The following is a 14,945-nucleotide window of genomic DNA, read 5'->3' on the forward strand; positions in this document are numbered from 1 at the left end:
CCAAGGGACACTGAGGGACTGAGGCAACTTGAAGGCTCTCACTCATTCTCTACTTCCAATTAGTTATCGTGCAAGTTTTACCTGCAGTGCTTCACGTGTCTGCCTGAAGATAAAGAGTTTTCAATTTTCAAGCAGTTTTAGTTTGGTTTAGGTCCCAGAGTGGATGTAAATGATGGGTCACCTTTGTTAAGAAGGTAACAGCAGGGGGGATTAGTTGTTGCCCACCCCCTGCAGGCACAGCCTGCTGACTAAGGGGGAAGAATTTGTTTCCCCTCCTTTAATCGTTTCACTCTAGGCAGAAATCAAGTACTCATGGTGACGTCCTGTCACAACCTTTTAAAACTTTATTCTAACACAATAGACAAATTTCCCTAATTCATGTATGTATGTGTGTGTGTGTGTGTGTGTGTGTATATATATATATATAATCTCAGAAAGCAAGCTAACATAATTTTTTAACAAAAACAATAAGAAAGGATTGTGTTACAGAGAGACAGAGAGAAGGGACTCAGTGACCTTGGCACACAGCTGTTAGTCTCATCTCATCTGCTTCCTGGGAGAAAAAGCAATCTTTAGGTGACCTTGTCAGGAGGTCTTACGCTCATCCAGGGTATTTTCTCAAGAAGATTCTATTACTTCTGAACGTATATGGTGACAGGAAAATCTGTTAACATTGATACTTTAATATTAAAGTCTAAAGCACTTTCTTGTGAGCTCTGGTGGTGTAGTGCCTAAGGCATTTATTTGACTGCTAACCAGAAGGCTGGGGGATCAAACCCATCAGCCACTCCTCAGAAGGAAGGTTGGGCAATCTATTTCCATGGTGATACTGCCTCAGAAACCCAAGGAGGTGTCGCTATGAGTCGGATCTGACTCCATGGCAGTGGTTGAACTTTGCATTTTTAAAGCACTTTATTAGTACCTCTTACATTAAAGAGGTACATGATGATTCATGTTCATATCTTAGTGTTAGATTGTGAATTTCTTGAGAAGCAGAATTCAGATCTGATTTATTTGTGTAAGTTCAGAAACCAGCACAGATTTTGGCTAGGGTTGCCAGGTTTAGTAAAAAACAAAATAAATATTAAAATTATTCCTTGTTTTCCTGAAATTTAATTTAATTAGGCATCCTGCATTTTTCTGGTAATCCTATTCTTGTTACACCAACCGGTTGCTGATTCTGACCCCATGGCAACCCCATGTGTGTCAGAGTAGAGCTGTGCTCTGGAGGGTTTTCAATGGTGGATATTTGGGAGGTAGATCACCAGACCTTTCTTCTGAGGCAGCTCTGGGAAGACTCGAGCCTCTAACCTTTCAGTTAGCAGCCAAGTTCATTGACCTTTTATACTACCCAGGGACTGCTGGCATATAGCTAACTAACCTCAGAAAATATTGGTGAGTGAATAAATACAGGCAGACTCTGGGTTATGAATGCCCAACATACTCACAAACCTTAGGAATGAACCAACCTCTTTAAAGCTTATTATATGAAAATTCCAGGTACATACAACGGTGCATTATAACAAACAGGCACTACTTTGTGACGTGCATCAAGACATTAGTATTACTGTATTACTATGTTCAAGATGTTTTCAACTGTATCTGGAAGTGTTTATTTAATTTTTTTATGTGTAGAAAGGCATACTGTATACTATACACTAAGACATACATTTGACTGATGTTAGATGAGATGAGAGCCATTCCTGTTCTGACTTATATAAATTCAACTTAAAGTCAGACTTAGGAACAAACTTGCTCATAATTCAGGGACTTCCTGTAGTATACCAACAAATGGAAAAATAAACCAGCAGAAACTCGGATTAACCTCATCTAACTTAAGGCTAACAATCAAAAAACATCAACATTGTGGCCAGTTAACGTTCTACCTTTGAAATCTGACAATCTGGCTTTGCCTTAAGATGTATTTTCTCTCCATGCTTTGTCAGCCACTTTTACTCAATCCCAATGTGGGAAGAATACTCATCTTTCCCTTAATGTAGGTGTTTTGTTCCAACAATTTGACATCTTAATTCCACACATTTCTAACTTAGTATGTTTGCCTAATTGTTTATTAGCATGTACCAGTTGTACAAGAAAATTGACAGTGGATGGTGCATGGGTTCAGTCATTCTGAAGCACAGTCATCTCTGTATCCTCCTTTAAAATTGTCAGAACTGTGCTTTTACTCCAGCCGAACCCTGGGGTTTTGGATAAAGTCATTCACCTTGATTAAACCATCAGGACCAATTCTGTGTAGGGAAAATACACAAATATCTTGGGTTATTCCATGAAACATGATTAATCTTAACAAAGACAATACATAAACAACTCTCTCACTCCATATTCTGCTCCTGCTTCTACCTCCATCAACCTTTGTTGTGCTTCTCTCTGCGCCTACCCTACTAGTTCTCAAACTTAAGAGTCAGGGTCACCTGGAGGGCTTGCTAAGACACAGATTCCTACACCTCACCCCAGAGTTTCTGGTTCAGCTGACAGGATACAGCCTGAGTATTGCGTTTCTAACATGTTCTCAAGTGATGCTGTTGCTGCTGATCTGGGGTGCACACTAACAATTGTTGGGGTACACTATTCTTTCCCTTCAGATTCCACATCTCTTTCTGATCCTTTCTTCTTCTTCTTCATACTGTTTCTCTGTTTGCAGAGCAGTGTAATGCAGTAGCTTCACTATGTTATAGCTCAGGACCCTGGTACAGTGTTTTCACTGTATTCGTTCACTCTCAATTGTTAAAGCTTACTCACACTTCCTGTTCAATGTAGTTTAGCATTCGGCTGACATGAGATGCTGAGATCTCTCCATCCACTTCAGCAATATATGTGTACAGAAACTGGAAGGTGCTAAATGGGATTCTTGGAGGTCCATCATCGTGGTCAGATGATAAAACTTCACACACGATCTTAAGAGTTTTGGCAATAGTCTATAAAACCACAAGATAAAATGGGGAGAAAGTCATTATTCCAGGCTAGATTCCTGAGACCAGTGCACATAGAAAAAGAAAAAAAAAAAAAATGCTTTCATAAAATGAAGTAGGAATGATGCAATATTCGGGAAACTGAAATCCAAATGTCATTTCATTCAATCTAAAAAATGGTGAGTAACTATAGATATAGTTGATGTCAAGTAAACTCTGACTCATGGCAAGCATTTGTACAACAGAACGAAATGTTGCCTGGTTCTGAATCATTCTCAAGATCACCAGCAAATTCGAGCTCACTGTTGTAGTGATTTTGCCAATCCATCTCACTGTGGGTCTCCTTTGCCCTTGTTGGCCCTCTACTTAAGCAAACATGATGTCTCCTTTGGGAATTGGTCCCTCCTGGTGATGGGTCCAAAGCAAGTGAGTTGCACAATGTTCTGTTGTGATCCATAAGGTTTTCATTGGCTAATTTTCAGGTCTTTCTTCCTAGTTTGTCTTAATCTGGAAGCTCTGTTAAAACTTGTCCACCATGAGTGAACTTGCTGGTATTTAAAATACCAATGTCATATCTTCCAGCATCATAGCAATATGCCAGCGACCACAGTATGACAAACTGATCATCTACTTCTGAGAAATCAGCCATCAAAACCCTAAGGAGCACAGTTCTACACTGACACACATGGGTACCTATGAATCAGAATTGGCTTGATGGCAACTGGTCTGTCGAATACATCCTGGGTGTCTTTTTCCCCTTCCTTTCTTTGTTGGAGGGACATCCTCAGAGAATTAAGTTTATAAACTGCTGCATATGTGGAGACATTTGTTACTTTAATCAGAATTACCTCACTGAAGGAGAGGAATTTGCTTTTACATTCTACAAAATTAGAATTATTCTTACTGCTCTCCAACCTTCTCTCTAAAGGGTTGAGGTAATTAGTGTAGTCTGAATACTCCAGTGTGAGACTTGGAGTAGTGCCACAATGGAGAGGAGGAGGTACAAGAAGGGGGATGTCCCCAGGAAGATAGGTGTCCCAGATGCAGAAAAATGGTACTGAACATCAAGATGAAACCTATCCTTCTTAAACATGTGGATCCATCTAACTAGAACCATTAAGTACCTTAAAAGGAGTGCCTGGACATACAGTACTGCATTGTCAGTGAAGGCACACATTGATATATGGGTGGATAGATGGGTGGATAGGTTGAACTATTAGGTATGTCTATGCAGGGGGGAGTGTGCCCAAGACCATGTATAAGGTTGACAGACAATGTTTCTACAAGTATATTTGTATGTTCTGTAAGAATCCCTGGATATATAGTAGAGCTGACAAGGGACAAGATTGTAGTCACTTCTTGAGACACAGCCAGCTACCCAGAGGGAGCAAGTAGTTGGACTTGTGGGCTCAGGACCATAGTTGCAGGGGATGCAGGGGATATCAAGCTCAATTGGCATAACATACTACACAGAAACCTTGTTCCACGTCCTGCTTTGGCTAGTAGCGAAAAAGCTTGCAAGCGGCCATCTAGATGGAATGATGGGTCTCTTCTTATCCAAAGCAAAGAAGAATGAAGAAAACCAAAGATTCATGGAAACAGTTAATCCAAGCTACTGGTATACCATGTGATCCTCAGCCTATATGACTATGAGACCAGAACTAGATGGTGCCTGGCTACCATTGTCAACCACTTGGAGGGCTATCTATGTAGGAGATCCTGGATAGAGTGGGAGAACAATGTGGAACAAAATTCAAAATCATTAAAAAAAAAAAAAAAAAAGGGACCAGGTTTGCTGGTCTGATAGAGCCTGATGGAACCACTGAGACTATGGCCCCTAGCTGCCCTTCAGGTCTGGAATTGAACCTACTTCTGTGCTTCCAGCCAAACAAAAGACAGACATATGAGCTGAACATTTACATTAGGTAGATACACTCCTTGGAGAGATCAATCGTGGGAGAATAGTAAGGCTGTGTGTGCACAGGGAGATAGCTTGGGGGGCAGAAGTGCATGGGAGGGAAGGACACAGGGAAGAGGTAACTATGGAGAGGTGGGAGAGGAGCTGTTGCATTGTGGGAATTTGCAGTCAATGTCATGAGTATATGTGAGCTGCTATATGGAAAGTGAATTTGCTCTGTAAACTTTCACCCAAATCAAAATAAAAATTAAAAAAAAAAAAAAAAGGAGTGTTTGGGTGGTGTAAATGTTAATGCACTCAGCTGCTAACTGAAAGGTTGCTAGTTCAAGTCCACCTAGAAACACCTCTGAGGAAAGGCCTGGAAATCTACTCCTAAATAATCAGCCATTGAAAACTCTCTAGAGTGCAGTTCTACTCTGACACACAAAGGTCACCATGAGTCAGAATCACCTTGATGGAAGGTGGTTTGTGATAGTACTTTATAGTACAGAATATTAGCCTTCTTGTTGCTGGGGCATAACTTAGTAGATGATGATCACCTGAAGTTGTAATAGAAGAGCTGATATAGAAGCAAACCATTCCTTTGAATGAAACTTGAACATTAAGGATCATGTTCAGAACTGAAGTTTTAATGTACCCGTGTCTTTAAGCAAACTTACCCTTTGAGCACATTTCATAAGTGAAAGAGTTGTATAATGAAGGGATAAAGGAAAGAAGGGATATAAGGAAAGGATGGTTTAGCTCTGAATTAGCAAAATAGGTTAGCATCTACACCAGGAAGATATATGAAAACAGATGATGTGCAAATAATTCTTGTACACCCTTGCAGGATCAGTGAAAAATCCATTCTGAACGGTGAACTGAGTGAGGCTGGGTGAACGAACAAGGATCTGACTGAATGGCTGGCCAGCACTGTTCTCCCTCTGTAGCTGGTGTTTGCTGGTTCTGCTTCCGCATCTCCTGAATACAACGAACATCTCTGTGGTGTTTCTTTAACTGTAGTTGGTGTGTATTACACAGGGGTTAAGTCTATCTGCCAGGAAGTACATGAAGGCATGGAATAAACGTGGCCCATCTTCTTGAAGTGACGTTTGCACTTGATAGCGAGTCTTTTTAATGTTATTTGCATATTCAATCAAACATTGTTACTTTAGGAAATGGAATCTTCAATTACATGAATTTTTATGTGATAAACCACATGATGTTAAAGATATTTGGGGTTTGCAGCAGGCCACTTGCATTTGCTCTCTCTTCCATGGGGCCCTTTTGTGGAAAGCATTATAAAGCACTGTGTGAAGTGTTGTGTAGTCAGTTCTGCCAAGGGGGTGGAAGGACGGGCATGCATGTGGCTAGGGAAGAGACTGTCAGTGAGGATGGGAAGCAATGCCTATGATATGAAGTCTGCATGTGAATGACTTTGGGTAGATTTGCAGTTATGAATGTGTGCACTCAACTTCATAATTTTCACCCACAGCTCATCCTCTTTGTTTCTCTTAGACAACTGCTCCTCTACTGTCTTTGTTTGGTTGTCCTCTGCAGTCTCATCCAAATTGGGGTGCTTTCTACCCCAAAACACCCTCTTTTGGTTTGGCCATTCAAAGAACAAATATTCAAATTCTATTGCTGTCACAATATTTTAAAAAGATTCAACAAATGAATCCATGGATAAAGAACTCTTTGGACTGGAGCATTTTGGTAAACTTAAATAAATCTAAAGTAAACATTTGCATTCTCCTGCCCAAGATCTCTGGTCAGATGGGGACCCACTTCATAGAAATAACCTTTCAGCATATCATGAGCTTCATTTTCAAACTCACAGGTGAAAGGTTCAAAAAGTAAATTATCTGCTAACAAAATATAAGACAGTCCTTCCAATTAACACAATTATTTACTACTTGCAAGATCTCTTCATTTTATGAGTCTCTGTGGAAAAGGAGGTGGTATAGGCCACTTTATAGGGAGGAGTCCTGAAAGGGAAGAGGTCTTTATGCCATAGCATTTTGAATCACATGTATTGGATCCAGAGAGCTCAAGACTTAATAAATCTACCTGCTACCCAAAATTCCTGGCACTAGGGTGCTTTATACAAGGAGGGAAATGGCTTTTCTAGATGGCACAGAGCTTACAGTTGGCTTTTGAGGAAGGAGGGAATTCCTGGGCTTACTGTTAGATGTATGGATTAACTAGAAGACAAAGCCTCCACCATATGGTGACATCCTGACCAGCCCACATTTAAGTTTCCAGCTACAGTCCGATGTGATCCAATGAGCATAAAGGGATTGCTTCCTGAATTTATTTATGGACTTGACCTCACCTACATAGTCTTTGACATAGGGTAATTAGGGCAAAGTCTAACATTTCAGGACCTCGTGAAACTTAAGGAGTCTGCTATTATCCGCAGTTAGGCATGGGGGAGTCTCAGTGGAAGCAGACAAGGGGGAATAGAATCTCAGAGCATTAGAGGTGAAGGAACCTCATGGAAGACCTAATCCAACCTCCTTGTTTTAGAGGGGAAGTAGAAGGATAAAATTTACTGTTTAGTTTCTTCTTAGGAGCTCTGGTAGCATAGTGCCTAAGGCATTTGACTGCTAACCAGAAGTCTGGTGGTTCAAACTCACCAGCCACTCCTTGGAAGGAAGATTGGCAATCTACTTCTGTAGTGATACTGCCTCGGAAACCCAAGGAGGGGTCACTATGAGTTGGATCCGACTCGATGGCAGTGAGTGAGAGTTTCTTCTTGCCAATTTGGGAGGCAGTCATATCAAAGTAAACCTAGCAGCTGCACAGAGGGCTAGGCAGAGGGAAAGTTGCAATGTGGCTTTCCAAAGCCACTCTTGGTTACAGTGAGGCATACGGACATGTGGAAGATTCATCCATATCTGCCTTGTGTGGCTGTGGTATAGACCATTTAAGCCAGGGAACAGAGCTCAGCCCCAGTGAGAACTGAGATGCCTGTCAGGGAGTACCATAGTGCTATGACTAATCTGAATGAGACTAGACCAAAGACTCAAGCTACAAGCAGCTAGTGACCAGGTAGAGAGAGGCATCATAATGGAAATCAGAGCTGCCAAAGAAGGTCAATGTATCGATATGTGCAACCCTTCGCTGGCTCTGAGGTTCTAGAGTCACTCCCTGTAAACTCAGCGGCCACCTTGGAAAAGAGAGAAGGCGGGGAGGTACAGAAGAAATCTGAGAGATTGTGCCCTTTACCTATGGCAGTTTGGTTATTACATCAGACTGAAATTCCTGGATTGGATTGAATCTAGTTACTTTCTTACCCTTTGTGGGTAGAGGTTCATAAAAAATATCAGAATTAATTGAAGATAAAATAAGGATGGTACACCCCCTGCAATATCTCAATGTTGTATGAATAAATGTGAAAACCGGTGAGAACTTGATGAAATGTGCCAAGTGTTATTTTCCCTCTTGCATTTTTCCCCAACTGTTACAGACTGAATTGTGTTCTCCCCAAAATATGTGTCATCAGTCCTGACTTCTATATGTGTGGTTAGGAGCTCTGCTCTGGTGGCTTAGTGATAAAAGTGCCTGGCTGCTAACCAAAAGCTCTGTGGTTCCAATCCACCAGCTGCCCTGAGGGAGAAAGATGTGCATCTTTAGAGATTACAGCCTTAGAAACCCTATGGAACAGCTCTACTCTGTCCTATAGGGTTGCTATGAGTCAGAATTGACTCGACACAGTGGGTTTGTTTTTTGATTTTATACCTGTGGTTATAATCCCATTTGGGAATGGATTTTCTTTGTTATGTTAATCAGGCAGTATTAATATAGGGTGTGTCTTAAATCAATTTCTTTTGAGATATGAAATGTGCAGATTGAGCAAGCAAGTACAAACAGAGGGGAAGATACATGCCATATGATTGCCAAGGAACAGAGAACAGAAGAGGAAAAGAGACAAACATCTGCCCCCAGAGCAGACAGAAAGAGAAAGCCTTCCCCCAGAGTTGGTGCCCTGAATTCAGACTTCTAGCTCCTAAGCTGTGAGAGAATAAATTTCTGTTCATTAAGTCCACCCACTTGTGGTATTTCTGTTATAGCAGCACTAGAGAACTGAGACACCCACCCTTGGGCTGTTTCCACAGAAGTGAAATCAGTGCTGGTGGACCACTCATCTGTCCTCTCCTCTGAACTCATCTCCTCTCCTCTGAACGATAGTAATTTATTCATTATATAATGTTGCTATAAAGGACAATGGAAAAGAAAAAAAAAAGAAACTAAATGCAAATGGTCCCTCCTCTTCCCTCTAAAGAAATTATTATGAAGAAAGTTGCAAGGGAAACCCATAGAAAAAGGTGGACTACAATATTTCTGGTAAATTTTCTCATCAACAAAGATGTCAAATCTGCATTTCAAGCATATTGGAGAAGAAAGAACAAGATTGTGCTTAGAGGTGCCGGATGATTCAAGCTACCTTTTCATACCATTTGGTTTTGGTAGAGACCATGATTTTCTCGTTAATTTTTAAACATGTGTATTTAAAGATTTTTTAAGAACCATGTTCTTTCATTTTCATTAAATTATTAAAACAGTGTTTAACAAGAGTGACTTCATGTATAAAAGACACTTAAGCTTTAGTTTAAAAATACACACACACACGTACACACACTGGTTTCCACATCTTTTCCTTCAAAACAGGAAAGTGGCTTTTTCAATTGTAAACCGAGTCAAATTGGAAAAGGCATGAATTTGTTTGAGCATCCTGTATCCATGGTGATGTCATGACTGTAAGTCTAGAAATAGCCTCATCTCTCCTTCCTTACTCTCTTATCTCTGATTTTTCTGTCCAATTATATTTATTAAATTGTGTTTTCTAATAAAGCTGCCCCTTATGAAAGCTTGATAGTATTGGAATGTCTTTTAGGTGTCTGGAAGCCAACTGTAAGCAACTCTCACTTTATAGTGCACTCTTGGTTATCTCTGTGAATATAATGGGGGAGTGGTGATGGAAATGAATCTGAGTACAATGACTGAAATTCTCAAAGAATCCAAAAGCCACATTTTAGTCAACCTCTGCCCAGAGCCTGAATCAGTTTTTCTTGGTCTTTCGTCCTAACCCCTGTTTCTAGCTGATGAGCACAGACATGAGTCTAATCAGAGAGGAGAAGGAAAAGACAAGAAGCCTGGATAATCAATCCACAGGCATCCCATCTCCAACTCACGGCCTTGGAGAGTTGACTGTGTATATAGATGCACAGACTCTCAACTCCTGCTCTTTGAGGCCCAGAGAGAAAATTTCCCTAAAGGAAAATCCACAGAATTTATACTTGTATAAAACACAAAATAATAAAGCAACTTACAACTCCAAGAGAACTGCAAGCAAGGGCTAAAAACTTTAGCCACTCGATCTCCTCCGTGAAGTGACCCACATTCATCACACTGTTAAACAGATCTGTCGGGAGGCTCAGCACCTTCCACATCTGGGCCAGTTCATCTGCGTGGATGATCAGTCTGCCAGCAACCTGAGAGCAGGAACATATGGAGCACAGGGGATGAGGCAGGCTCTGCCCCTGAGAAGCACTGGGCCAGCAAGGGCCTGTGTTCCCTCAGGACAGCAAGGGGGTTGCAGGGAGGTGAGACTCTGTTTGGCAGTTTCTTTTCAAGAGAAAAGAGAGATTCACCCTGTAAGTATTGAAGATCGTGAAGATTATGCTTAGATATGACTTAACTTTTTAATTCTACATATCAGATTTATAGGAAAAGACATCTAGTATTGCATTTTAATTTATTTTCTGATGCTTTCATTAGCTGCTTTTTCATCCCTAGGTTATTCCTGTAAGACAGATAGGGCAGTCTGAAGGTGAAACCAAAGAGCAGAGTTGTCTGAGTTCACTAATTAGTGTTGAGACTTGAGGTTAGGGCTTTTGCTTTCAGACTCTATTGAGTTTTTCACACTAGACTTCACACTATCCTTCCTGCTTTCCCAGGAATAAAGTTGGGGATGGCAACCCTCAAGGTTTGAGCTGGATGCATAATATTGCTTGGTCCCAGGTACCTTGTATCTATTGTGTGTTCACTACACAAGGCACTTGATGGTTATAGGGAGGAAGGTTAATGAGTGGCCTGTTGTTGGCCAACAATGTGATAAAGACACCGATGTCCTGGTGATGTCCAACACCCTCCCTGACCATCTGATTCTGGTGAAATGGCTAAGGCTCTGGGACCAAGGGAGTTGGCTAGGTCAGTCCTTAAATACCCCAAACTTCTCTGCCTTGGATCCTAAAGTGGGCTGTGTAAGCTATATGCTCCTGGGGATTGACCAAACCAAAAGTTTTCTTAGGCAGATTCTCCTCATCCATTCAGCTGGGCATTCCCAGGATGATTTGGTTGTGAGGAGAGCCAGGCTTTTTCCTCAAAAAAAAAAAAGTAAGGGAGACACGGTTGATGGGGGGCATGTGCTTTTGTGGAGGGAAAGGGTTAGCTTTGCACTGAGCCCCTGGACACTGTGCCAGCTTCAGGGAAGTCTGAGGATGAGAGAGCAAGTCTGCTCTCCACTGATAGCGCAGACCACATAGGCTAGAGCCTATTTCAGTGTCACTCCTATCTCCCCACGAGAAGACTTACTTTCAGTCTGCGCTCTAGTGAATTTTAGGATGGTGCTGTGTCCATGACCAGCTGACTGGCAGGAGGACAGTGCGCTTTATTCTGTATGTACCCAGTCTTGACATCGTCCCCCACACCCCCTATGCCACAGTCAGGCCCTTACCCGAGAATGTAGGATCTTCAACAGCTCTGGTGTAAGCTCGGCCCAGTTAGACAGAGCCACTCGCTCAGACCGCTCTCTCACGGGGGGAATCTCTCCACGGGACATGGCCCCAAAATAACTATAAGATAAAAAGTTAGGCATGAGGAGCATATGAGGTATGGGATATAAAACCCTTCTCTACCTTCCCCTCAGAATCTTCAGTAAAATCTACTTGCTCCTCTCAATGCTTTGCAGAGCGGTGTTTTTTTTGGGGCAATGTGGAAAAAAAGAAAATTGAGTCCTATTTCAAGATTGGCATGAGATAAGAAGAGCCTGCCTGCAGCAGGCAGTGAACATAAGAGCTGACATGTGGGTCATGCATATTATGAGTCTATTTTCATGAAAAGGGTCCCTGGGCGGCAGAAATGGTTAAGACTTAACTATTAACTGAAAGGTTGGTAGTTTGAACCCACCCACAAAGATGCCTTGGAAGAAAGACCTGGTGATCGGCATCAAAAGCCTTATTGGAGATCATCCCTGGGTCACAAGCCTCTTATCTTCACTGCTTTATTTCTCATTACTTTCTATAGACCCATGTAGTATTGAAAAAAAAAAAAAAAAAACCACCACCAGAGAATTTGGTAGAGCCCATCTTAGGTCCAATCCATTCAATGATGAGGCTGAGAACTATTTCCTGTCTCCAAGGCACAAAGCAATGTAGAACTAAACCTACATGGAGTAAAACAATGCTTTCCAGTCACCCTTGGAGGTCACTGGCAGGGAGGGTAGAATACTTTAAGGTCACTTTTAAGGATATGCATGAGAACGATCCTGAGCCTATATGACCATGAGACCAGAAGAACTAGATGGTACCTGGCTACCACTGTCAAGCACTCAGAGGGGCATCTATGTAGGAGGTCTTGGATAGAATGGCAGAACAATGTGGAACAAAACTCAAAATCATAAAAAAAAAAAAAGGGACCAGGTTTGCTGGTCTGATAGAGCCTGATGGAACCATTGAGACTATGGCCCTAGCTGCCTTTCAGGTCTGGAATTGAACCCACTCCTGTGGCTTCCAGCCAAACAAAAGACAGGCATATGAGCTGAACAGTTATATTAGGTAGACACACTCCTTGAAGAGAACAATCATGGGAGAATAGAAGGGCTGTGTATGCACAGGGAGACAGCTTGTGGGGCAGGAGTGCATGGAAGGGAAGGACACAGGGAAGAGGTGGCTGTGGGGAGGAAGTGGGAGGAGAGCTGTTGCATTGTGGGAGATCACAGTCAATGTCAGGAGACAAAGTGTATGTGAACTGCTGTACGGAAGATGAATTTGCTCTGTAAATTTTCAAAATTGTAAATTTCCAAATCACAAAAAAAAAAAAAAAAAAAGGATATGTGTGAGAAATCTCTGCAGATAGATCAGTGCCTGGTTTGGGTGTGGATACAAGGTGACAACAGGAGTAGAGTGTGACCTCAGGCTATATAACCAGACTTAGGTGAGATGTAAATGACAAAGAGACAAACAGCTCCTCATTCTACAGAAGCAATTGCCCAGGTAGACACTTGGCAGCTTGTTAGTTGGTTAGTGAACACTGGAATGAGCCTGTAGTCAATGGGTTCGGTTCTCTACGGACCAGTTAGCTTCACTTGCAAATGAACAAGGAGTCCTATGGTTAAAACAATGGGCTGCTGCTAACCAAAAAGTGGGCAGTTTGAACCCACCAGCTGCTCTATGGGAGAAAGATGAAGCGATCTGCATTTGTAAAAGGTTTACAGCCTTAGAAACCCTATGGAGGCAGTTTTACTCTGTCCTATAGGGTCACCATGAGTTGGAATCAACTCAGTGATAGTGGGTCATTGGTTTGGTTTGGGAAATGAACAATTCTATGGTTATACACATATTGCAAATGTGAGTTGTCATGCATGCCTACTACAGGACTGACAAGTTTATGTTTTATTGATGCCTGGGAGGTGGTTTCTTTATTGACAGCACTTAGTAGGGACATTTTTTCTTTAAGTGAATTAAACACATATTTGGTCTTAGAACAACTCTGTGGAGTTTTATCCTGTAAAACGCTACAGGTTTGTAAGCCGCATGAAACCATCTGAAAGGTGTTTTCACATCTGAATGGGACAGAGAGTGCACCTAGGTCATGCTCTCCTTTTTCATTGTAGTTAAACTACAAACTGATTTTTCATGGACATCTAAAAAATTTATAGCACATGATATTATATGGGAGTATACAGGCTACAACAGTGGAATGTTTCTCCCATAAATGTCAGGGACAATACTAAGAAATGCCATTTTTCTTACTATAAAACTGTAACATAACGTAGAATAAGATGGGGTTTAAAACTGTTTAAAATAGTTTAGTATCATATAAAACAAAGTGTCTGACTATGCCAAAAGAAATTAGTGTGCTGAAGCTGAAGTTCAATCTTAGAAGTAATACATCATATTAAAAATGGAAAACTAAACAGGGCTCATTTCTAGGCAGAACACCCCTATTTATGTCTCTTTTTATGGATGTTACTTAAGGCCTCTTTTCCTTTCATTTGAGAAAGCTTCATCCTAATCCACCCCAGGAACACAAGAGAGCACTGGCTTAGAGTCTAGAAGAATCCTCTTAAAACCAAAAAAAAACAAGCTGGCTGCCCTCGAGTGGGTTCCGACTCATAACGACCCTTCCTTGGGTTTCTGAGGCGTTATCTCTACGGAAGTAGATTGCCCAACCTTCCTTCCAAGGAGTGGCTGGTGGATTTGAACCGCCAGCCTTCTGGTTAGCAGTCTAAGGAGGTAATTATCAAACAGTGAAAAACAGCCTGGAAATGACTGGGAAGTTCTAGTTAGCTCCAAACTCCTGCCACAAGCCCCAGGCCCCCAGCTCCAAGCAGATGAGTTTGTCTAAGAAGCAATTTCATAGCTAAGAGGTTTTCTGTGTAAAGCTGCAGTCCAGGCCAGCAGCTATTGTTGTGTAAGGTCTGTCAATTAAGGTGCCTCTGGAGGTCTCCCCTGAAAGAGGGCTCTTGTGTTTGAGAAGCACTGTTTTCAGCACAGCCATGCTCCTTCTGACCTTCGAGCTCCTCTTTCCGCAAAGGGAAATGTACTGAACATAGATCTTTATTTTGAGAGAACTAATCCCTTCCAAGGACCACTAAAGAAAATAACAATAATTTTCCTCACACATAAAATAAAGTGTCTTAGATTGGGTGCAAGTATGCGTTTTAACAGCACTGGAGGAAGGTGTCTCGCTAACAGGGTAAAAATCCAGAAGACAATCAAATTGGACTCATCCCACACAATCCACCCAGCAGGCGCCTCACAAGGCTCCCCCAGGTGCACTGCTGCCACCTAGTGGTGAGACAGAGAATGAGGACCTGATTTAACCCTTTC

General features: G+C 41.7%; 1 protein-coding gene across 1 annotated transcript in view; it reads right to left on the reverse strand.

The window, feature by feature from the left end:
- Window positions 1-2,182: 2,182 nt before the first annotated feature.
- The window catches only part of LOC103204229 (ropporin-1), a 13,643-nt gene continuing 880 nt past the window's right edge, over window positions 2,183-14,945 (reverse strand). The window contains exons 2-5 of the mRNA XM_007949376.2: window positions 11,570-11,687; window positions 10,164-10,325; window positions 2,761-2,936; window positions 2,183-2,249 (exon numbers count right to left, since the gene is read on the reverse strand). Coding sequence (XP_007947567.1) covers window positions 2,183-2,249; window positions 2,761-2,936; window positions 10,164-10,325; window positions 11,570-11,687 — 523 coding nt within the window. The remainder of the gene's footprint in view (window positions 2,250-2,760; window positions 2,937-10,163; window positions 10,326-11,569; window positions 11,688-14,945) is intronic.

Source organism: Orycteropus afer, unplaced genomic scaffold (assembly GCF_000298275.1).
Source record: "Orycteropus afer afer isolate SDZICR_OR568_19922 unplaced genomic scaffold, OryAfe1.0 scaffold00245, whole genome shotgun sequence".
Classification (NCBI taxonomy): domain Eukaryota; kingdom Metazoa; phylum Chordata; class Mammalia; order Tubulidentata; family Orycteropodidae; genus Orycteropus; species Orycteropus afer.